The sequence below is a fragment of the Drosophila kikkawai genome, chromosome 3R (assembly GCF_030179895.1).
Source record: "Drosophila kikkawai strain 14028-0561.14 chromosome 3R, DkikHiC1v2, whole genome shotgun sequence".
Taxonomy (NCBI): Eukaryota; Metazoa; Arthropoda; class Insecta; order Diptera; family Drosophilidae; genus Drosophila; species Drosophila kikkawai.
Window position 1 is genome coordinate 10,077,033 of NC_091731.1, and position 23,575 is coordinate 10,100,607.

General features: G+C 39.8%; 6 protein-coding genes across 6 annotated transcripts; 3 read left to right on the top strand and 3 right to left on the bottom strand.

The window, feature by feature from the left end:
• Positions 1 to 3,499: 3,499 nt before the first annotated feature.
• On the bottom strand, positions 3,500 to 5,711 carry Ugt302K1 (UDP-glycosyltransferase family 302 member K1). The gene is made up of 3 exons (XM_017176685.2): positions 5,428 to 5,711; positions 5,092 to 5,351; positions 3,500 to 4,630 (listed from the first exon to the last, which is right to left on the bottom strand). The coding sequence occupies exons 1-3, from the start codon at positions 5,663 to 5,665 to the stop codon at positions 3,569 to 3,571; spliced, it is 1,560 nt and encodes a 519-aa protein (XP_017032174.1). The 5' UTR covers positions 5,666 to 5,711; the 3' UTR covers positions 3,500 to 3,568.
• An 877-nt stretch (positions 5,712 to 6,588) lies between these two features.
• On the top strand, positions 6,589 to 8,439 carry Ugt302E1 (UDP-glycosyltransferase family 302 member E1). Its single transcript, XM_041774439.2, has 2 exons — positions 6,589 to 6,850; positions 7,044 to 8,439. Exons 1-2 carry the CDS (start codon positions 6,604 to 6,606, stop codon positions 8,360 to 8,362), a joined length of 1,566 nt encoding a protein of 521 aa, XP_041630373.1. The 5' UTR covers positions 6,589 to 6,603; the 3' UTR covers positions 8,363 to 8,439.
• A 1,300-nt stretch (positions 8,440 to 9,739) lies between these two features.
• On the top strand, positions 9,740 to 12,538 carry Ugt302C1 (UDP-glycosyltransferase family 302 member C1). The gene is made up of 3 exons (XM_017176727.3): positions 9,740 to 10,155; positions 10,990 to 11,249; positions 11,317 to 12,538. Exons 1-3 carry the CDS (start codon positions 9,903 to 9,905, stop codon positions 12,388 to 12,390), a joined length of 1,587 nt encoding a protein of 528 aa, XP_017032216.1. The 5' UTR covers positions 9,740 to 9,902; the 3' UTR covers positions 12,391 to 12,538.
• Positions 12,539 to 15,497: 2,959 nt separating this feature from the next.
• LOC108081479 (juvenile hormone esterase) lies at positions 15,498 to 17,599 on the top strand. The gene is made up of 4 exons (XM_017176676.3): positions 15,498 to 16,543; positions 16,603 to 16,932; positions 16,991 to 17,123; positions 17,180 to 17,599. Exons 1-4 carry the CDS (start codon positions 15,529 to 15,531, stop codon positions 17,349 to 17,351), a joined length of 1,650 nt encoding a protein of 549 aa, XP_017032165.1. The 5' UTR covers positions 15,498 to 15,528; the 3' UTR covers positions 17,352 to 17,599.
• A 1,109-nt stretch (positions 17,600 to 18,708) lies between these two features.
• On the bottom strand, positions 18,709 to 20,724 carry LOC108081483 (UDP-glucosyltransferase 2-like). Its single transcript, XM_017176682.3, has 2 exons — positions 20,455 to 20,724; positions 18,709 to 20,339 (listed from the first exon to the last, which is right to left on the bottom strand). The coding sequence occupies exons 1-2, from the start codon at positions 20,720 to 20,722 to the stop codon at positions 19,009 to 19,011; spliced, it is 1,599 nt and encodes a 532-aa protein (XP_017032171.1). The 5' UTR covers positions 20,723 to 20,724; the 3' UTR covers positions 18,709 to 19,008.
• Positions 20,725 to 20,922: 198 nt separating this feature from the next.
• Positions 20,923 to 22,711, bottom strand: Ugt35B1 (UDP-glycosyltransferase family 35 member B1). The gene is made up of 2 exons (XM_017176679.2): positions 22,451 to 22,711; positions 20,923 to 22,387 (listed from the first exon to the last, which is right to left on the bottom strand). The coding sequence occupies exons 1-2, from the start codon at positions 22,686 to 22,688 to the stop codon at positions 21,066 to 21,068; spliced, it is 1,560 nt and encodes a 519-aa protein (XP_017032168.1). The 5' UTR covers positions 22,689 to 22,711; the 3' UTR covers positions 20,923 to 21,065.
• Between the last annotated feature and the right edge of the window lie 864 nt (positions 22,712 to 23,575).

Below are 23,575 nucleotides of genomic sequence, written 5' to 3' on the forward strand. Positions count from 1 at the left end.
TACATAAATTAAAAATTAGACAAAAGTAGCTTTAACGTGATGAAATACGTTATCAACCAAAAATACACCCAGAAAACAACCATAACCAATACAAAACCGCCTAAAATATGCTTAAAAATATGTTTATGTCAAAGTTTTTTTTTGTATTTGAAGCTACTGTCATTACTTTTATCTCACCTCTTTAAAGGGCAATTTTGTTTGCTATCTAAATATTTTTAATATTAATTTACACAAAATCCCAATATCAAATTTTCCGTTGAAAAATTGATTTTAATAAAATCGTTGTATCTAAAAATTATTGAATTACCTAATAAATGTTTCCTTTTATATCGATTATATTTTAAACATCTTTATAAGTTTTTGGAACATTTAACTTATATTATAATATAACTTATATATTATATATCGTAAAGATAAAACATATATAAATACATATGTATAAATGGATCTGCATGTAATATTTATACAATATCTGTATAACAATATTTTCTGCTGTTCCCATTATTTAACTATTTGAAAGGATTATCCCCCAATTCTGAAATCCTTACCCAAAACTTTTAATAATTAACACAAGCCCTAATTTAAAAATCTGACTTAAATAATAAACACAATTAAACAATAAAAACAATACACATAATTCTGATTCCTTCATACATATGTCAGCAATTTATAATCGTCAAAAAAAACCCTGCAATCACAATAAATGTTTGCCAACTGCAACATATAGTATAGTCAAACAAGGCAAGGACAATTTCGTATACACTGACATACACACGCACACAGTAAAGTTCTAAGCTGTGCCGAAAACTATCTGTCATCTTGTAAATTGCGTGTGTTGAAAAATGCCAAAAGGAGGAAGTCAAAGCTGTAAATCAAAAGAAAAAACGAACTTTAATTTAAACGACAAGCAAAAATAAAAAAAACAAAGCTTTAACAAGGAGAACGAAGGGAACGGAAAGGAAAAAGTGAAAAAAAAAAACAGGCAACAACAATGAAAACCACAAAACGGCGCTTTTGTTCGCCAGTGTCGCATGCAGTCAATCTATGTATGAATGTCCTCGCGTGTGTGTGTGTGTGTGTGTGTCGCCTGCCAATCAACTCAACAATCGCAATCAATTTGCCCCGCTGCATAGCCCCACCTCTATGGCTACCAAGCCCCCCACTGATTTTCCCACACCCCTAGGCCAGGCATACATACCCCTTCATTCCATTTCGGGCGCATTGTCATGGTACAAGTGCAACTGTCATTTCAAGCGCAATCTCTGCATGTGCCGCGGCAGCGCAAGAGAGAGAGAGACAGCGAAGGAGAGGACTGCAGCGGGGTGAGCGAAAAAGATATATCAGTGAAACCATCCAAAAATAACAACAGTAAAATGCCCACGGCGCCGCAGTGCATTTTTTAATTACGATCCTGCGACATTAAGGACCGCAGACGTCACATACATGAATCATGGAGACACAAGATATTTAACAAACGGCAGCAAAGGATGACAAATATCTCGCTCGAAGGTCCTTTAAGACTGAGAACGTATTTAAAGGATTTATCAGAATTCGACAGTCTGTTTTTTATTTAAACTTAACTATTTGATTGAATAAATACAGCGGCCTAGGAAATAATTTATTACATTTATTAATTGCGATTCTAAAACACAACTTTTCAATATCTTACGATAGAAATAATTTATGTAAATATATCTATTAATAACTACTTATGTATATGTCAACTGTCAATAATTTTATTTAACTTCAAATAAACATTTGGTCATTTCATAAACAAAAAAACTAGCCTTATAAAAAAGAAAACCCAAATAAGTCGCCTCAAAATAGGATTTAAAATTGTCAAAAATTTATGCGCATTATTTGCGAATCAAAATCATCATCATAATACGCATACGCAGCGTTGCTCCTATACACAGAAACGCGCACACTCATTCATAAATTTGCCCAGCATTGTTATGCTAAATTTATTTGCCCTCGCAGCCATCTGTCCTTGCTGTTTGCGTTTTTGTTGGTAACTTCATCAGAAGTGCGATTGAAACGCAACTTCCGTTTCCGCAAAATGGCTGTCAATGTGTGGAATGGGATGTCGGGGAGGGGGGGCGAGAAAAGCGAAAGGAGGCAAAACGATGGGGTGGGAATAAAAAAAAGGCACGAGGGGCACCCGAGTTCCACTTTGCCTGCAAACAAATCAACTTGAACTTCCGTTTCATTTCGCTTTTTCTTGCCATTTCATATTCTTTTGCAAGTTCCGCCAGCACACACCGCTTTTCCTTCTGCTGCTTTGCTCGGGAAACCCACTCAACTCTCAATTTTTATTTTCTCTTTACTGTGCATTTCGGCGACTTTAGCGTAAATTTACTTTTCACTTTCAGCGCGCCATCAAAAAAGTTTTTGTGCATAGCTAACTTTTTGGCTCACATTACGTATATTTTCCATATTTTTCCTGCTTCACTTGCCTTCTCTCTCCTTCTCGCTCTTTTGGTCTACGTGTCTTTTCAATGTCATTGCACACTCTGACACTGATATAAAATGTTTTTAATACGATAATAATATGAAAATAAATGAAAATATGTAAATGAAAATAAATTTTAATAAAGAAATGTAAAATAATTGTCAAAGTTCTGCTTTGATTATATTTTTATTCAATTGTTTCATTGAAGTAATTAAATCATACTTGACTGTATGTGTTTATAAATGTATTTATTCACTTTAAGAAATAAACCCTATCTAAACCGCTCCCCCTTTTTTCTCAATGTACCAACACACTCGGAAAATTTCGCGTATGTGCTGCTGGAGAGGAAACTTTGTCTTTTTGGCATTTCATTTCCTTCATTTCAGCCGTTTTGCACCTCGGAGCAGTTTCCTTTTCCTCTATTCTTTGTTTTTTCTTTATTTTTTGTCGTGGGCGTTACAGTGTCTTCCTAGTTGTTGTTGCTTAATTTAATGCTCGAGTGCCTATTTAAATTTTCTGTCCCTCATCGTCGTCTGCATTTCCCATTTTGTTTTGTCATTTACTTTTCGTTTTTATATTTTCCATTCGTTTCGCGGTGAAATCAATCAGCGGCCGACACGTGTGTGCATTGATAACATTGCCAATAATAGGAAAAACGAAATGTATTTTTGGCAGCCCATGAAAATACATCTCAACTTTTCACAGCGAGTTAGCGATTGTTTGTGCGATGGTTGGAAAAGATGAAAACAATTTTGTGCAGCATACTTTTGGCCAGAGTAATTTGTTTTCAACAGGAAATGGAAATGGAGAAGGCACAACAATGGCAATGGAAGTTAGGGGCCACAAATTCAAATTCTTGGCAATTAAAATAGCTTATTTGAGATAATTATATCTTATTGGTAGAAGTTAATTTGCAGTGCTTTCTATTTAAAACGGGAAATGGATATGTTCATGCGGACAATTTTAAATAAACCAAGAAATCCTTTATACTATGTTTTTAAATATGAATAAAAATGTATTACACAACAAAAAGTGACATAAAATATGTACAAATATAATAAAAATATATATTTCTGTCTGTAAGATATATAAAACAATCTTGACTAGTTTAAAACGTTAGTTTAGCTTTACTTTTCCCCCTTGAGTTTTCTTTTCCCCCAATACTAATTTCGTAAGTAGCCTCAAAATAACGTATGGCAGTAGAATTATCGTAAAGATCACGACTGCAAAGAGTATGAGGAGGACATCAGCGTTGTGGTATTGCCACCAGTTCAGTCTCTGGGCGGCACTCTTCAAATAGGCAGCTCCTTGGTGTCGGGTCACATGCTCCACCCAGTACACGGCGTTCTCCAAGGGCGTGTGCTGCTGATCCCGATATCTAAAAGACATTCCTCGCACCACTTCTGCGTAAGAGGGCTCGCTGGTGATCCTCTCGATCGCCGCCCGGAAGTCCTGGGCCTTTAAAGCCTTAAAGTCCAGCATAATGCCATAGCCAGTTTGCTCGGCATGAGCCATGTTGAAGAATTGATCGCTGAAAATGGGCAAACCGATTACGGGCTTGCCATGGTAAATGGACTCCGTGGTGCTGAGCATTCCGCCGTGGGTGGCAAAGGCCAAAACCTTCGGATGGGCTAGTATGTCGGTCTGCGGAAACCAGTCGGAAATGTAGACATTATCCGGCTTGTTGGGCAGATCCTCTAGCTCAAATTTCCAAAGAACTCGCTGCTTGAGGCCCCTGAAGGCTTTTAGGATCTCTTGAACCTTTGCGGGCGGCAGATCCTTGCTCTTAAGATTAGAGCCCATCGAAAAATAAATGACTCCATGCTCTGACTCATTGAGGAACCTCTCGATGCGCTCGGGCAGTGGACTCAGCTTGCCATCGATGTGCATGCCACCCACCTCGACCATGTTGGGCGCATAAGGACGCGGGAAACTTAGAGACACATGCTGGTTGATCAGCACCAGAGAGGCATTCCGGCGCATTTCGTAGAAACTCTGCTTATTGTCCGGAAAGAACTCCTGGTATAGTTGCTCCTGTCCCGGCAAGTAATAATAATCCAGGAGCAGTCTTTCATAGGCCAGGAATGCCACGTTGGCGAGGCGTTCGAAGAGAGTCATATGATCGTTAAAGGGTAACATTATGTGGGGCACAAAGGAAGCGGGAGCTGGAGAACCAACCTGCAGGGAGAAATGGAAGGTGATGAATACAAATTCATAAGAATATAATAAAATTAAATAAAAATAATAATATTAAAGATTAAGAAATTAAGAATCACAAAAAAACAAAATGGAGCCAACTTCGGCACGTCGTCCTATGGCATCTATATAATATATTAGTTACATATATAGTACTAGTGACAGTAGTAAAAAACTATCTGCAAAGTTGAATTCAAATAGCTTAAAAACTTAGAGACTAGTTTGCGTAGAAACGGACAGGCGGACAATCGGATAGACGGACATGGCTAGATCGACTCGGCTGCTGATCATAAATATATATATATTTTTTAGAGTCGGAAATCACTCTTTCACCACGTTGCAAACTTCTAACTAAAACTGGTATACACTCAAGGGAAAAAAAATTTCATAAATTTAGGAAATTGTTTACGATAAATACAATTAATGCTAATGCTTCTACTTACCATATCTGTAATAAAAGTCAACCCACCACCGGTGCTCAGTCCTATAAGTGGGGCCTTGAAATGCTCAGCCAAGCCATAGTGGGCGTCGTTATAAAAGGTCTCGCATATTATCGCATCGAAACTTTTGTTGCTCTTTAAGAGCTCCTGGAAGTTGGGTTCCTCAAACAGGGCTCTGGTCAAGCGGAAGCCCATTTGATAGTGATCAATGAGTTTCTGCGTCACAGATTTCTGAATAGATGCCCATAAGCCAGCCAAGTCACCTAATAGAATCATAAAATAACATATGAATTAGTTAATAAAAAAAAGATAATTAAAATCACTTTTTTCAACACTTACCCCTCATTGCATTTATCACATTTGGAATATAAATATCATGATAGCCCGGAATGGGTTTCTTCAGAGGAAACACAGATGCCACGGTGATCTCATGACCTGCTTGGACCAATCCCTTGGCCAGGGCATGGCCGACATTAAAGTGCGAGCGCCCGGGAGAGTTCAAGATCATGAGAAACTTGTAGCCACTGGAGGATCCCAGGCTAAATATTAGCGCCAAGATCAAGGTAAATAAACGCATGGTGATGAAAATCAAACAAGAAACCCCACACCGAGAACCTAACCGAGCACGCTGCTCCACAAGACTAAAAATGTTTGCCGCACTCAACCTTGAATTTATATAGATATCAGACATACATATAGACACACTCGATTATTGTGAAATTCTCGGTTGCGTGAGGCTCAGCATGGACTGGACACAAGCCAAATGGTAAACATAATGCTTTGATTGTGGAAAAAGTACAATAGTTAATTTGGATTTTTGAATACCCTTACAGTAGACATTATAGATTCTTTAAGGTTATTAACACTGGAGATTCATTATTCTTATTTCTTGAATCTTCGTTGTTTTAGTTTTACATTTGTTGTATACATTTAATATATTTTTTATTTCAAAACCAAAGTAAGTTTACTTCAGGAAGAGTGCAGAACTTAAATTTGCTGATCAATTAGAATTTGACTTTAGTAACTTAAGTTCCTCCCATGAGTGCTTACTCTCGCTCTCTTTCTTTCTCTCTCTCTCTCTCTCTCTTTCTTTCTCTCTCTCTCTCTCTCTCTCTCTCTCTCTCTCTCTCTCTCTCTTTCTCTTTCTCTCTATCTCTCTCTTCTGACAAACAAAACGTGTTTGACTTAATTTAAAGCTTTTAACCAAAGAGAAATAGTTGGCATAAAGAGTACAGATATTTAAGAGAGAAAGATTTACTAATTTTGTAGAATGTTTCTTACAAATTTTACTGTTTTCTTTCCAAATAATTTATTTAAATTTAATATAAAAAACGGCGATTCAATTATTACTGTGTATAAATATTTATTTATATTTTCAAAAAACAGTTTACTATAAACACTTGAAGCTTATCACTGACCTAATCCACTCGCATTTTTTCTTATCTGGACTATAACAAGCTGCGACACCATTTGGCTCAATTCAGTCTAGTTTAAACATTCAAAAGTATTGCGACAATGAGCTGGTTCCTTAATTCCTGGACTTTTCTGCTTACCTTGGCCTTGGTGAGTCAGGTGTGTGGTTACTCCTACCTGATGGTGTTGCACACCGCCTCAAAGTCACATCACGTTGTGGGGGAGGCACTGGCAAAAGGGTTAACAGCTGCCGGCCATGAGGTCACCCTGATATCACCTTTTCCCCAAAAGAAACCTGTGAAGAACCTCATCGACGTAGACACGCCGAACACTATCAAAGTAATGGGAGGTGAGTCCAAATATTATCTGGGTGTTTCCTCGATCTGTCACGTATGGCTTATCGTCTAGCGACACGCCACCTGATAATAAAAACGTGTTTGCTTATCTAAATCGTAGCGAGTAATCAAAAAACTATAGAGATAAATATAAACATTAGTTTAACCCATAATCATTTTAATCTTTTTTCCTTACTTACACTCCAGTTTACAAGGCGAGGATCTTACAAAATGCCCAGAAACCTTTGGTAATTCGCTATCCCTATATGCATGGAATGGGACTGGATCTAACAGAGGCTCTCTTGGTGGCCCCGGAGGTGCAGGAGCTCCTGGGACAAAACCGAACCTTCGATGCGGTCATCTGCGAGACATTCATGAACGATGCCCACTATGGGTTCGCAGAGCACTTTGGAGCACCGCTGATCACGTTGAGCACTCTAGGAGCCACTGGCTGGACCTCAGATCTAGTGGGCACTCCCTCTCCACCGTCGTATGTTCCTCATAGCTTACTGCCATTCGATGACCACATGGATTTCTGGCAGCGAGCCCAGAATCTAGGATTCCAGGCATACGAATACATTTACCAAAACTGGGTCAATCTACCCAGGCAAGAGGCCTTGTATAGGAAATACTTCCCCAGCAATAAGCAGGACTTTTATGAGATGCGCAGAGGCACTTCGTTGGTTTTGCTAAACACTCACGTTTCTCTAAGCAATCCTCGTCCCTATTCGCCCAATATGATTGAGGTCGGAGGAATGCACGTGAATCGAAATGACCCGAAGCCCCTGCCCGTGGATATTCGGGAATTCATCGAGGGAGCCGAGCACGGTGTGATCTATTTCTCCTTGGGCTCCAATCTAAAAAGTAAGGACTTGCCAGAGGAGAAACGTAGAGCCATTGTGGAGACCCTGAGAGGACTCAAGTACCGAGTGCTTTGGAAGTACGAAGAGGAAGACTTTGCCGACAAGCCTGCTAACGTGTTCGTATCCAAATGGTTCCCACAGGACGACATTCTGGCCCACGAGAACGTGATTGCCTTCATAACCCACGGCGGACTCTTGAGCACCATGGAGACTATTTACCACGGCAAGCCGGTCGTGGGAATACCCTTCTTCGGGGATCAGTTCATGAACATGGCCCGAGCCGAGCAATCGGGTTATGGAATCACCGTAAGATACGGTCAACTCACCGCACCTCTATTCCGTTCCGCCATCGATCGCATCACAGGTGACCCCAGTTATTTGCAGAGGGTCAAGGTCATGTCCAGTCAGTTTAGGGATCAGAAAGAGACCCCCCTGGAGCGCGCTATTTACTGGGTGGAGCATGTGGCACGGCAGAAGGGAGCCAAGTACCTGAGGAGTGCCTCGCAGGATCTAAGCTTCGTGGAGTATCACAATCTGGACGTTTTAGCCGCATTTTTTACAGTGTTGAGCTTAGTTTTGGTTTTATTCGTGCTTCTTGTCCGATTTGTTGCATTAAAAGTGAAAGGTTGCACAGCGAAAAGTTCAAAACATAAGATTAATTAAATTAAATAAGACACTTTAGTTAATGTTAACTTTATTAAATTAATAAACTAATAAAATAACAAAGATGATCTTGCAGATTCTAGAAACAAACTTTATTTTACTAAGTATGAATTATAAATTATTTATATAAATTAATGAATTAAAACAAGAATACTTAATCGCTTTCGGAATGGTCTAAGTATACTGAAACCGATTTTAAATATATTATTTCTTAATAAAATCTTTTTAGTAATTGCAATACGTAGGTTTTTTCGATATTATTTAAGCTATAACTATAAAACATAATTTTTCTATGAATGATTCTCCTATAAAATCATTTTAGCATGAATTCAGGCCTACATTTTCCTTCATTATCCTAAAAATGAAGGAATGAATTCATACACAAATTTACGTATTAACTCCGACATGAATATTCCTAAAAATTTAGACATAAAATAAATTTATTGAGTCTCGATATATCGTCTCTTGAATATACATATATCTTAAACATTGCAGTTTTCTTTTTTTGGCCTTTTCTAAAGTTGTATCTGCCAGTGTAATTCAACTTTGATACCTTTATGTACATAGTATATGATATAAAACTCAAACCAATTACTGAATTGCAATTTCTGATGGCAACAATTTAACAAACAGAAGGGAACCACTATACACTTTTCTTTCATTTTTTATGATAATAATCAATAAAAATGTTAAAGGAAAGGGTTACATTTTTTATAAGATTATTAAAAAAATAATTTTGTATTATCAAAGGTCTAAAATTCAATGGATAAAATAATACTTTCTGTTCCAAGTTAATGTAAATTTGTTTATATACCAAATTAAAAAATATACAAATAAGCCATATTAACTTTATTATAAAGATATTTTTGTATAAACACAGTGGGTCAATGGGGCCTTAATAATATTTTCATTTTTAAGTAGCCCTAGACGAACCCTTTTAAAAATAATACGACTACACCCATAACTCTAGAGTCTAGACCGTTAATTATCAGTGAAACAACCAACAATCATAAATGTATACACACGTACATATGTATGTATAAGTCCCAAACAAAATTCTTGTTTAATCTATCAAAATTTAGCGGCCCAAAACAAAACAAAGGAGGGAATATGGAAAACGAAACACAACCTATAGCGCGCGATGAGAGCGAAAGAGAAACTAATACCTTCAAATATAGCTTTCCGATCGTGAGCAGCCTTAAAATTCTGAAGTGTCATTTTTAGCTACGTAACGATGATAGAGAGAGAACTACTGAAACATTGAGATATGGCGCGATTGCGAGAATAAAGGTACTGGTTACCGACGGGTCAGAGCTCCGAGTATCGGAACTGGGACCTACCCAACGCTTATAATTACCTCATCGCAGCCCCGAGCTAGCTCAGTTTATTTCGAGAAGCGAAGGCGTGCGTATCGATGATAGCAGCTTCTGGGAACACCACCGTTTGGGTTTGATAACAATAAAGAACACGCGTATTTCACAACTAATGACAATTAAGTCCCATTAATTGGCTGGAATTTGTGGCTCGAAGAACGGATAAAATGAAGCCAACAGGTGGTCAAACGAGTTTCCTGGGCCTGCTGCTGCTTTGCCTGCTGAGCTGCGTGTCCGCCTACAATTATCTAATGGTGCTCCATACGGCCGCCCGATCCCACTACCATGTGGGATCAGCCCTGGCCAAGGGATTAGCCAATGCCGGCCATCAGGTCACCCTTGTGTCACCCTTCGAGCTGAAGAAACCCATCAAAAACATCAAGGATGTGACAGCCAAGGGCATTATAGCCAGAATGCAGGGTAAGTTTACTTAAGTTTTGGTAATTGCAAGATTGCACAATTGGCATCTATTGTTGCTAATCGCTGTGCTGTAAAGTACAACCTATAATTCGTTTTTGTAGACGCAAATTCTGTAGTTTTATGTAATATTTTTACCCTAACTGAAATTCCTATTGGAGTGGTAAATAAACCGAGTTGTGCCTTACAAAAGTGTAACGATAAAAGCTTTTAGAGCTTATACCCTATGTTTATTTAAATGACACAAATAACATAACATATGGTTCAAACCGGTTTAATTTAGTTTTGGCTATTTACAATATATGTAGATTTGTTTTGATTTGCTTTCTGCTACTTTTTTGATTAAATCAAAACTAATGGTTCTGCCTGCGACTCATATTTTAGTTGAATAACAATAACTATTAGTTGTTGTATACATATATATATTTAATATCAACATTTACTTAGTTCAAATTAAATGTTCTCCCCATTTTCCAGCTTCACTTTTAGTTTTTTTTCAGATATTACACATTTCATATTATTATTTTATAATTAAACAAGAACAAAGTCTGCTTTAGTAATCTGTTTTGTGAATAGCTAAGCATTTATACAGCCTTTTATACAGTATTATTAAAACCCAAGCCTAAAAGTACTGTGTGTTGAATACAAGTTCATTGTTCAAAAAGTTTCGTAACTTCTTAAGAGATTACGTCGATTGAATCCAATTATCATGCCTTCTTATCAAGCTTCTAATAACTAAGTTTATTGATTCAAAACTTCCCAGTCTGATATTTAAAATCAATTATGATTACGTACACTTTTTATTTACTTTATTTATCAAATTTATAACAATTCCAGGAAGAATGAGCAACTTGCTGGAGAGTTCCAAGCAGCCGATAATGAAGCAGATCGTGGAATTCCATCAAATGGGTATTGAAATAACCGATTTCTTGCTAAATGATCCTGGTGTGGTGGAGCTTATGAAGTCAAATCAGACCTTCGATGCTGTGATATGTGAGGTCTTCCTCAATGAAGCCCATTTCGGCCTGGCCGAGCACTTCAAGGCCCCGCTGATAGGAGTGGGCACCTTTGGGGCCATTAGCTGGAACACAGATCTGGTGAGCAGAATGAGAACAAGTTTTATGTTATCCTTAGACTAATAATTTCTTCTCTGAATCTTCATAGGTTGGCACGCCCTCGCCGCCGTCGTACGTGCCGCATGCCATGCTCAAGTTCAGCGACCGCATGTCCTTTGTGGAGCGCGTGGCCAATCTGGCCTTTGCCACCTACGAGTATCTGTTCCTAAACTTTGTCTATCTGCCCCGACAAGAGGTTCTGTACCGGAAGTACTTCCCCAACAACAAGCAGGACTTTTACGATATGCGCCGGAACACGGCTCTGGTGCTGCTCAATCAGCATGTCTCACTCAGTTTCCCGCGACCCTACTCCCCCAACATGATCGAGGTGGGCGGCATGCATATCAACCGGAAACGCCAGCCCCTGCCTAAGGACATTGAGGCGTTCATCGAGGGGGCCGAGCATGGTGTCATCTACTTCTCAATGGGCTCCAACCTGAAGAGCAAGACCCTGCCCCTGGACAAGAGACAGGCCTTGATCGACACTTTTGCCCAGCTGAAGCAGCGAGTGCTGTGGAAGTTCGAGGACACGAACTTGCCCGGAAAACCCGACAATGTCTTCATCTCCGACTGGTTCCCCCAGGACGATATCCTGGCTCACGACAATGTGATTGCCTTCATCACCCACGGCGGTCTTTTGAGTACCACGGAATCGATTTACCACCGCAAGCCCTTCGTGGGCATCCCGATCTTTGGGGATCAGTTCCTGAACATGGCTCGGGCCGAGCAGAATGGCTATGGTGTGACGGTGAACTACGAGGAACTGACTGCTCCCAGGCTCCTGGCGGCCATTCAGCGACTTATTGAGGATCCTGAGGCCACCAAGAAGGTGCGTGACATGTCCGACAGGTATCGGGATCAGCCGCAGAAGCCCCTGGAGCGAGCTGTGTTCTGGGTAGAGCACGTGTCCCGGCACAAGGGCGCCAAGTATTTAAGGAGCGCCTCCCAGGATCTGAATTTCATTCAGTATCACAGCCTGGATACCATGCTGGTCCTGTACGGAGGCATTGCATTCGTGATATTCTGCATTCTGCTGCTCATACGTAGGGTGTGGCGCTTCCTGCAGGAATTGTTTGTAAGGAAGGACACTCACAAACAAAAGCCGAAGGTCAAGCGTAACTAAGAAGAAGAGATTAATGTGTCCAGGACCTGCTAATAAGTAAGAATAGCTCTCCTAAGAATGCATACTGTGCTAGGTTTTTAAGCTGTGTTTTTAGCAGAAAGATAAAGAAAGTCAATTCGGTTCAAAATAAAAAATAATATATATTATATATTAGTCGTAACCATTTTGTTGTTGGACAAGTTCGTGAAAATTTTATTTGATTTTTCAGTGGGTTGAGCGGTTGGTTCCAGCCTGCGGCTCGAAACTTGTAAACTAAAACGGAAAATATTGTGAACTTCTATCGAAAAAATACTTCGTTGCCATACCATTTTCTCTTTTGCCCTTCCTCTTTGTTTCCCTACTGATTTTATTCCCCTTTATAGTTTTATACCCTAACTAAGCGAGCTCTGAATATTATGTGGGTTTTGAAACTGGTACATGTATTTGAGGTAATAATACTCTAAGAACTAAAGGACCAAAGATTTATATATTATGAAGTCAATGATGAACAAGTTTTAATAAAAATTAAGCAACATTTGTAGAAACTACATTATTATTATTATTTTTATTATTTAAAAAATTATTACTTATGTCACATGACAATAGCTTAAACAATAAAAGTCAGCATGAATCAGTTACTTCACTATTTCTATTTCTAACATAATTTTCTTTCTAAATAGAAGGCATATTAAATGAAATGAAAAACGTGACCTTAATTAAAATTTAGGTAAATTTTTGTTACTTTTTAGAGTAGTCATTATTCCGTTTCGAAATTTCCTCAATGGATCCTCTTTTCTTTGCCCGCTCAGCAGCTCTCCCCTCTTGTTGCAAGTTGCACATAGTTAACGCTTCAGTTGTAAAAATGCCCATCAGCGCGTTCAAATTTTTAACAGCAACCAAACTGAGTGCCACGCCCACTCACGCTGCCACTCCCACAAAAGGCCCCAGGCTAAATGCTTTTATTTTCCTCGCCGTGCATCCTCCTCCTGTTTTCACTAGCCTCCCTGACACCCTCCCTCGTTTCTTGGGCTGGCAAAAGGCGTGTAAAAGTTTTAGCGCAACTTATTGAAACTGTTTTGGGCCATGGCCATGCTGCTGGAAAATCAGCGTCCGTCGCGGAAATGTTGACGGCTTTAAGCCGGACCGACTGTAAAGAGTGCGGCCAAGGAGTCCTTGCTTTTGTAGGATATATCAGGTTCCCCAGATTAAGCACAATTTATACTTAAACTATTACTACTATTTATTTTTATTTATTTCGGTTTTAATTTTTTGAAAAACGGACGACTATATCATATATGTAATTAGCATCGGCAGATGTAGAAAAAAAAGTAGGTCTGTGAATGGAAACTGTAACTTTCTTGCTAATAATACAATGATAAAAAAATAAAATCTACTTTTAAAATTTAATGCATTAGTAGCAGTAGGAATATACTTTATAGTATAGTGATAGTATACTACTATTAAGTATACTAATATACAATTTTTTTTTTTTTTTTTTTTTTTTTTTTTGTTAAAAATGTTTATTTGATTTTAACTAGCTTTCTGATACCGCTGAGGCAACTTAATCTAGTTTCATATTAAAAACAAAAAACAAAAAGATAAAGTACAACCTATACAATATCCTACATACATATTTACATTTATATTTTTGTGTATTATGTGTAATATGATGTTATGCGTATTATGTTATGTGTAATATGTTATGTGTATTATGTTATGTGAATTTGTTAAGTGTATTATGTTATGACCCTTTTAGGAAGGTCGATTGGATGGCATCTTTTTAATCGTCTTGTTCTGGGTCTCCCTCTAAGGTGTCTGGCCAAAGCATTAGGGTGGTTTTCGAGGCGATTCACATATCTGATTGCCAAATCTTGGAGAACGTCTCCGACCATCGGGACCTTCAGGTTATACTATTATAAAAGGAAAGATTTGTATTTTGTGTATGTATGAATGTCATAAACAAATTCAAAAACTACCGTGTTGAATGAAATATTCTTTCACCCTCAGTAATATAGGCTATGTTTATTGCTATTATATATTAGGGATCCTTATTAAAACTTGTTTAACATAATCCAAGGCGCTATATGTAAAAAAGACTGTATAAAAAGACTTAAAACAAGTCAACAATAAGCATTTCTCTAAGGCTTATTGTTTACTCCAACTTCCTTAATGTTGTTCCCAAGTGATATTAGTAAATATACGACGTATTGGAGAATCACCTGCTAAAAATTCCGGTCATCTCGTAAATCAGAGAGTTTTGGCGTCTCAATCGCCTAATATATCATTTCCTTGAACACGTGAAAATTAAAAATAAAAGTTATTTCTTATCCATTATATATAAATCTGGAAGTAGGCAACTATATATGCCTTAAAATAGTATTCCTAAAATATATAACAATAGTCCAAATTACCAAATAATGAAAATATTTATTATTGTAAATACATTTTATATTAATTGGAAGTTAGTTCTTCTTTACCTTAAATGCGCTAATTAACAATTTTTTTGTGTTACTATTCAAAATATTTTTTTTTTTATGTCAAAACTTAATAATGTGTGATTAAATATTGGGTAACCATGAACTTGTTGGGGAATTTTCCATACATTCACACAGAAACTAATTCAATTCTACTTAATTTTATTCTACTACACATATGTATTTGGAACACTTTATCAAATAAAGTTATTAGGTACGGGAGTTTTTTATAATATTCACAGAAAAACAAATTTAATTTTTAATAAAACTACAATAATTTTTATGTTATACTTTTAAGCTAAGGCTAGAGTTCTTTATTACTTAATTTAACTGCTAAAAGTAAGAATTACTTTTTTAACGAGTGAAATCTTAGCTTACCCTGGTGTGCACACCATTCAAAATTTTTTATTTAAAGTCTAAAAATAACACAAATTTTCCACCTGATATAAAAAAATATTTTTTGTCCCATTCCTTTGTTTTTATCTGCGGCGACTATTCAGCTGTTCGGCAACGTCTTCTATAGGTATGAATCTGTTCGCATGAAAACGTCCAAGCGGTGTCGTTATTATGCCCGATCAGACCTCAATCATCAGTGGGTAAAGCCCCAGATGCGATTTCAGGCACTTAGCTTACTATAAAGAAGGCAGCGGAACCTTTCACAACTCAGTCAAGAGCGTGCAGCAAGATGATCAAGATCTTGGTAGTGGAACTGCTGGTTCTGCTGGCCAGCTCATCGGTTTTTTCCATCGAAGTTGACACCGATCTGGGACGCGTACGGGGAGTAAACCTCACCTCCCGATTGGGTGTAAGCTTCCATGCCTTTCGGGGTATTCGCTATGCAGAGCCGGCTCTGGGTGAGCTGCGCTTCGTGAATCCGCAGCCTGTGAAGCCCTGGTCTCCGGGGACCTTCGATGCCAGCCAAGACGGACCGATGTGTCCGCAGCCGTGGGATAACATGACCGATGTCTCTGAGGATTGTCTGCGCCTCAACGTTTACACGAAGGATGTGAAGGCCCGAAAGCCGGTGATCGTTTTTCTGCATCCTGGTGGCTTTTACGTGTTCTCCGGACAGAGCAAGTACCTGGCTGGACCAGAGCATTTTATGGATCGCGATTGTGTCCTGGTCTCGCTGAACTATCGGTTGGGCAGCTTGGGATTCCTGGCCACCGGCACTAAGGATGCTCCCGGGAATGCGGGTCTCAAGGATCAGGTCCTGGCACTGCGCTGGGTTCAGAAGCACATCCACCGTTTCGGCGGGGACCCCCAAAGTGTAACCCTCCTGGGATACAGTGCAGGCAGTATCAGCATTGGCCTGCACATGATCTCGCCCATGTCGCGGGGTCTCTTCCATCGTGGCATCTGCATGAGTGCCTCTCCATATGGACCCCCTAAATACCATAGCAATGACCTTCAGCTGGCCCAGCGTCAAGCGAGGCTATTGAAGTGCCCCCAAGAACCCGTTGCGGAAATGGTCGAGTGTATGAGGCGTAAACCTTACTTGGACTACGTAAGCACCTACAATGGAATGTTCGAGTTTGGTTGGAATCCTGTGCTCAACTGGAGGATCGTGGTCGAGGAGGACTTTGGTCAGGAGCGGTTCCTTATCGAAGATCCCTTTAAGACCGCCCGGCGTGGCGACTTCTACAAAGTGCCTCTTATCACTGGAATCACAGAGTTTGAATTCAAATCTGCAGCATTCTGTAAGTTCTCTTTTTGTTAAAATAAAAATAATTCCTTAATTTTCTTTTTTTTCTTTTAGGGGATCTGCGCAATGCAAGCATCGTGAGCAAATACAATTCTGACTGGGAACGCTTTGCTCCGATTGCTCTGATTTTGGATCGTGACTCGAACCAGTCACGAACTGCCACTCGCGTTTTGAGAGAGAAATATCTGCCGGAAAGCCGTGACAAACTGGAGTATCCAAAGTCCCTTAAGGGCTTAGGGGAACTCTTCAGCGATGCCTTGATTGGAGTGGCCTTTAATCGCTTTCTCCGCCTGATGGCCCCGCACACACCGATCTACACGTATCTGTTTCGGTACAAGGGTAGATATAGTTTTCTGAAAAACCCCGATAACCAAGAGGCCATGGGTGAGTATACATTTTTAATGCCAAGGTTATGTTTTGGATAAATTTGTTGTGTTTTTAGGTCCCGTACACCATGATGAGCTCCTGTATTTGTTCCATGTAGGCCTTATAAGTCCTCTTTTAAAACGGGAAGATCCAGAGAACTTTATTATTGAGCGAATGACACGCATGTGGATGGAATTTGCTAAAAAAGGGTGAGTATTTTTTTTGAATGGGGAAAGCTATGTAATGTCTTGCTGATTTTTACTAGTGATCCTCACAATAAGAACGATGAATACCTCAAAGAGCTCAACTGGCCTCGGTATACTTCAGAAAATCAAGACTATTTGGAAATTGGTACAAATCTGACAGCAAAAACGGGTGGCTTTTATTTGGATCGATATCACATTTGGGATGAACTATTTCCATTGAGCGGCTTTTAAAAAAAAAATATTTTTTTTTATTATTTTATATTCTCGACATTTAACCAAGTTCTCCAATGTAAATTATACAGTGGAGTGATATTCAAATATACTATAGTCATGAATATTATTTTTTCGAAAAATAGAAATAAAAGGCATTGTCATATTTTAACTATGATATATTTAGTTAAGGTTTTATCAAAGTCTTAAAGATAGATAGATAAACTTCAGATCAGGCAATTAAATATTAAAAAATTTGCTCAAGTAAATGCAAGTTTATTCCTTAAACTCCCATCGAAACTCAAAAAAAAAAAATTTGCATAATTTTAATAGTATAATACTTCATCGTTTTGTCGCAGCAACTGTGAAACATGTCAACGGAAACCTTTAAGGCGGATGACATCCTCATCTCCCGTCTGACATCGAACAGAAATTAAAAGACAAAAAAAATGACGAAATGCTTGAGCGCATAACTATCGTCAGGTGAACAAGCATCGAGCCAGGCACTGCTGCATATTTTGTACCAATTTAGAGAGCTGCAGTTCGACTTTTCTCGACTTTTACCCTGCACAAATTGTTGTAAAATACGTGGGGAGAAGGGAGCTAAAAAAGAGAGATGCAGTCAACCGACCGATTTGCTGGGACAACTCACAGATGAAATTCGATTCAGTGGAGAGGTGAGCTGATATTTCGACACATTTCCAAAAGTGCAAATTGGAATTGCTGACATTGCGTAAATAATAGCTTGCTTGAGTTGCAAGTGGCAATTAAATTGAGACTCCTGCATAGGAAGAATCTACAAGGCAATAAGTGTTTTTGCTATATCGACAACATCGATAATCAACAGCTCATTAAAAACGCGTCGAACCACAAAACAGGACATCATTAAATTGCCTTATATCCCCCATTCGACCACACTCGGCACTTTTGAGGGATCTGCGGGGATGGGTCATCGGATGGGATCAGGTCGAACCCTAAATCGCATGAAATTATCTACATTTGCATACCGACACACAAAACACACACACACACACACGCAAAGCTAATGGCAGTGGCAGCCACACCACATTTATATAGCTCATGAATTTTTGATTACGCATTTGGCAATGCGGCCAAAAACGGCCAAAAGCGGCCGAACCCAAATGAGCCAAACCAATCCAACGGAAGTGACTCCATGCAATTTAATATTACGCATACGCAGCGTATGCAACTGATTGGCAGCGGTTAATAAATACGCACCGACAGGCGTATACAAGCCACGGCCGTGCAAATATTTGTATGCGTATTCCATAATTCACTGGACGGCAATCGAGCAGCTTTGTGTGTGACCAGAGAGCATCGTTATATGATAAATACGCTCATCATAATATCCTATCATTTTGGTCGCGGCCTGTGCTATCTGCGGTGAAAGCGCCACTGGAAATCGAGTGCACATGTGAGCTGAAGTTGGCCAGATGACGGTAGACCCCATCTAGTTTTTGGTTTGTTTTGCTTTTATTGAAGAGGTTATAGTTATCACAAACAAGGTCATAATAATAGCATTTAAACTTGCTTTTGTTGGTGTTTATAAACTTCACTCTTTTAAGCAACGTTTGTTGAATTTACTTCTCAGATATTATAAAAAAAAAATTTACAAAATATAATGAAGGAATTAAAAACCAACCAATTAACACCTCAATTACTGTACTTTCTGTTTTCTGTTATTCTTATGACCTCCACGTCGCAGGATCAACCTCAGTGACTTCAGCACACAAACGGTTGCCACAGAAAAAATAATTAGAAAAAGTAAGAGACAAGTGCCCAGGACATCCAGGCTGTGGTAGGTGAAGAAGTCCAATTCCCGGCCAGCCACACGCATGTAAGTCGCACCCTTGTGCCGAAGAACGTAATGAGTCCACCAGATGGCATTTTCCAGAGGCCTTGTGGGTTGATCCCTATATCGGGCAGCTATTGTTCTCGCCGTGATATCGAAACTCTTCTCCTCTAGCAACCGCAAAATGGTGGTCTTAAGCTCTTCAGATGTCATTTCCCAAAAGTTTAAAACCAAACCCAAACCTTGCTGACTGACATGGTCCATGTTGCGGAACTGGTCGTAAAAGAAGGGCAATCCCAGCATGGGCGTGCCATGGTGAATGCTCTCAACGGTGCTTTGCAGTCCCCCGTGGGTGATGAAGAGCTTTACCTTTGGATGCGCCAGGATATCCTGCTGGGGGAACCACTTCCTAATCAATACATTGGAAGGTTTTCCACGCAACTCCTCGTCATCGAACTTCCATAGGATACGCTGTGGCAGACTCTCAAATGTATCCAGCAATACTCTCAGTCGGTCCTCTGTCAGCGTGTTGCCTCTGACATTGGTGCCCAGCGAGAAGAAAATAACCCCATCCTCGCCAGAGCCTTGGACGAAGTTCTCCATGTCTGGCGGCAAAGGCGTAGGCTGGTGATCGATGTGCATGCCTCCCACTTCGATCACATTCGGAGCCAATGGTCGCGGCGGAGCCAGTGTAAAGTGTTGATTTACAAGCACCAAAGCAAAGTTTCGGGTAATCTCAGATAGGGGCTTCTTATCGGCGATTTTCGGGAAGTATTTTCTGTACAGAGCCTCGTGCTTCTCCTCGTACCGCCATCTCCAGTTAACCCAGGAAATCGATCGCTCAATAAAGTGTGCCAGACGGCCAGCATAGGTCTCCAGATTGTGCCAGCTAAATGAGGGTGACTGGAGATACGACATCGGGGATGTATTGCCCACCAACTCGTCTATCTTCCAGTCGATGCCGTACGATGCTATTCCAATGATGGGTGCCTCAAAGTAAGCCGCCAGCCCATATAGAGCATCCATCCGCCATAGATCTATGAGAATCAAGTCAAATTGTGTTTTCCCAGGCTTAAGAATCTCCCGACGCACTCCGTCATTGTTTAGAAATTTCTTTGCCAGATTTAGGTTGCAGTTGTTTATATGGTCATTATACTCCCAAGTGCCAGGTGACGTGGTTAAGATCTTAACAAGCTCTGTAAAAAAAACATAAATAGAATAGAAATATAATATTGCTAATCACTCCTATGCAATATTTACATTTTAAACAATATTATAAATCTTATATTTTGTGGTCTTCCGTGTACTTACCTTCGTTATAGTCAAACAGTTCCGGAACATGAATTTCGTGAATATTTGCAAAAGGCTCTTTCAACGAAAACGGACTCACCAAGGTGACTTCATGACCCAAAGAGGCCAAACCTTTAATATACGGCAAGGAGTGGTAGTAGTGCGAGTAACCCGGTATGGGATATAAGGCCAAGATTCGAGCAGAGTCCAGATACCCAGGCAGTATACACAACAGCAGGCAAAGGCATCTCGGAAACCAGTTCGGAGGTAACATAGTTGGAATAGCCATGCGCTGCCCTCGAGCTCAGACAGAAGACTGTGTAGACAGCGGAGCTCACCCACCCGCCAGTTACGATAAGATTAAGCACAAAGTGTGCTTGGGGAATTGAGACAATAAATTAAAAACTTTCCTTTCCAATAAAGAGAGACACACTAGGGAAAGAACCCTTTCAAAGTATGTTATAAATCAAAAAACTCATATCTTGCGGCTTATTTTCTATGTTGTTTGTACTAATCAGATCGGATTTGATTAAAATAATGTACAATTTTGTATGTTCAATTACATCACCAATTTTAATGTTGTAAAATTAAAAGGACATAAAAAGATCCGCTAATTAAAAAAATCATTATTTTCACTGCTCTTTTAGTTTCTTCTTGGAACTTCCAAGTCCAGCTAGCTTTGCTATTTTCCAAAGAAGGGCAGCAGTTACCACAATGATCAGTAGGGCTCCACCCAAAAGAGTTCCAATGACATCCACGCTGTGGTAGGCGAAGAAACCCAAATCCTGGCCAGCCACTCGCATGTGGTACGCTCCCTTGTGCCGCAGCACATACTCTGTCCACCATATGGCCGTGTCCAGTGGAGACATGGGCTGATCCCGATACCGATCCGACATTTGCTTGGCCGTCTCCGCATACCGAGGTTCCTTAAGCAGCCGCTCGATTGTCGCCCTGAACTCCTGCTGGGTCATCGTCTTGTGATCCAGTCCCAAGCCAAATCCCGCCTGAGTGGCCCGCCTGACGTTCAGGAACTGATCGTAGAAGAAGGGCAGACCCAAAACGGGCTTGCCATGATGGATGCTCTCGATGGTGCTCAGCAAACCGCCATGAGTGATGAACAACTTCACCTTCGGGTGGGCCAGGATGTCGGGCTGGGGGAACCACTTGCTAATGAAAACATTTGGGGGTTTTCCCGGCAGCTGGTCGTCCTCGAACTTCCACAGGACTCGCTGCGGCAGACTAGCAAAGGTCTTCAGAATCACCTCCCTTCTGTCAGCCGGTAGATCCTTGCTCTGGACATTTGAACCCAGGGAAAAGTAGATCACACCCTGATCTTCGGCACCCTGAATAAAATCCTCCAGGTCCTTGGGCAAGGGAGCTGGCTTGTGAGAAATGTGCAGACCTCCAACTTGGATCATATTCGGAACGTAGGGTCGTGGGAAACTCAGCGAAAAATGCTGATTGAGGAGCACCAGCGAGAAGTTCCTGTTCAACTCCGACAGGGGAACCCGTTTCGATGCTTCCGGGAAGTGCTCCGCATACATTTTCTCCTGCTCCGGCATATGCACATATCTGTAGTTGAGCCAGGCAATTGTAGTGTCCACAAAGTTTGTCATCCGCTCCGAGAAAGTCATTCGGTCGGTGAAACCATCTGTCACCAGAGGAATATACGACAGGGGTGAGACATTGCCGACCAGCTCATCGATGTTATAGTCGGTGCCAAAGGTGGAGATGCCAATAATAGGTGCATTGAAGTGGGCCGCAAAGCCGTAATAGGCGTCCGAGCGCAGAGCCTCCACAATAATAAGATCGTAGTGATCCTTTCCAGGCGGCAACAGGGTCTCCTGCACCTCTTTGTTGTTGAGAACAGAGCGCGTGATGTCCACAAAGAATTTGTTTATAAAGTTGTTCTCCTCCCATATGTTCATGGGATCATTGAGATCGTTTATGATATCTGAAATGGTGATTATAAAACTAAAGAAAACAATGTTTCCAAGCTCACTCTTATGGGACTTACCATTGTAGTTGTTAAACACTTCCAAGATAGGAATATCTCGAAAGTTCTTGACTGGTTTCTTCTGCGGAAAGGCATTGATCGAGGTCACCTCGTGGCCCCGAGATGCCAGAGCCTTTAAATAGGGCACCACATTGATGTACTGCGATGGTCCTGGAAAGGGGAATACGGCAAGTATCCTGGCTGCCTCCAGGCAAGCGGGAAGAATCAGCAAAAAACTGCACAGACGAATGGCCAGCATAGTCTAGTCGCAGCAAACTCAAGCGATGAACTGAATCTGAAAAAACACATTACGGCGGGCTATCTACTACTATTAGATAAGACTCTGAGACACTGACATGCGATGGCAATTCGTTTGAGATGCGATTACGGAAATTTCGTAGGCGATCCACATCTCACCGTCGCACCCCATAGAAACATACAATAAAAACATTTTAAAGCCACAGTAGGGTATGCTGGGCTTTGAGAAACCCCTAGAAATAAATATAAATATACAATAATATATATAATAATCATAATAAAATAAGAACCAGAATTCTCTTTTAATAAAAATAAATAATGGAAAGACTAAATCGACGCCGCTGGCGACGCTGGTCAAAAAAGTATATACTAAAAAATGTCTTCCTATTACTTTGATAAATATATAGGTACCTGGTATATTAAATAATTGCATGATTAAATTAACAATTGAATGCATTACAAAAAAAATAGAGAGCTTGGTTATTTATATATAATATTAGAAAATCAAGGGGAAAAAACGGGATATTACAAATTATTTTAAACTCGTTCCTATATAAAAAAACATATATTTCAATTTAAAGTTAAGCTAATAACTTGATTCTGATTCAATGTTTTTCTTAGTGTAATGTCTATGTTTGTGACAGCCCGAATTAAACTGACAAACAAAGGCTAAAGTTTATGCGTGCCGAGAAACAAAGTTAATAAATACGTTTGATACTTAGTGATTATTTTTTCGAAATGTTTGAATATTAATCCCTTCATACTCTATCGTGGCGAAGAATTACAAATCTATATTTTCAATAGTTTTTTTTTTTCTGTTTCCAAAATCTATAATTAGCACAGCTTAAGATGTAAACTTTCCATTCTTCCAATAAAAACAAATAAAGC

Coding starts and splice junctions, on each gene's coding strand:
- Ugt302K1 (XM_017176685.2), bottom strand. CDS start 5,665: ATGCGTTTATTTACCTTGATCTTGGCGCTAATATTTAGCCTGGGATCC. Junction 5,352..5,427: donor TGTGATAAATGCAATGAGGG/GTAAGTGTTGAA, acceptor TGATTCTATTAG/GTGACTTGGCTGGCTTATGG. Junction 4,631..5,091: donor TGACTTTTATTACAGATATG/GTAAGTAGAAGC, acceptor TTCTCCCTGCAG/GTTGGTTCTCCAGCTCCCGC.
- Ugt302E1 (XM_041774439.2), top strand. CDS start 6,604: ATGAGCTGGTTCCTTAATTCCTGGACTTTTCTGCTTACCTTGGCCTTG. Junction 6,851..7,043: donor CACTATCAAAGTAATGGGAG/GTGAGTCCAAAT, acceptor CTTACACTCCAG/TTTACAAGGCGAGGATCTTA.
- Ugt302C1 (XM_017176727.3), top strand. CDS start 9,903: ATGAAGCCAACAGGTGGTCAAACGAGTTTCCTGGGCCTGCTGCTGCTT. Junction 10,156..10,989: donor CATTATAGCCAGAATGCAGG/GTAAGTTTACTT, acceptor TAACAATTCCAG/GAAGAATGAGCAACTTGCTG. Junction 11,250..11,316: donor TTAGCTGGAACACAGATCTG/GTGAGCAGAATG, acceptor GAATCTTCATAG/GTTGGCACGCCCTCGCCGCC.
- LOC108081479 (XM_017176676.3), top strand. CDS start 15,529: ATGATCAAGATCTTGGTAGTGGAACTGCTGGTTCTGCTGGCCAGCTCA. Junction 16,544..16,602: donor ATTCAAATCTGCAGCATTCT/GTAAGTTCTCTT, acceptor TTTTTCTTTTAG/GGGATCTGCGCAATGCAAGC. Junction 17,124..17,179: donor ATGGAATTTGCTAAAAAAGG/GTGAGTATTTTT, acceptor GATTTTTACTAG/TGATCCTCACAATAAGAACG.
- LOC108081483 (XM_017176682.3), bottom strand. CDS start 20,722: ATGGCTATTCCAACTATGTTACCTCCGAACTGGTTTCCGAGATGCCTT. Junction 20,340..20,454: donor ACTGTTTGACTATAACGAAG/GTAAGTACACGG, acceptor TTTTTTTTACAG/AGCTTGTTAAGATCTTAACC.
- Ugt35B1 (XM_017176679.2), bottom strand. CDS start 22,688: ATGCTGGCCATTCGTCTGTGCAGTTTTTTGCTGATTCTTCCCGCTTGC. Junction 22,388..22,450: donor AGTGTTTAACAACTACAATG/GTAAGTCCCATA, acceptor TCACCATTTCAG/ATATCATAAACGATCTCAAT.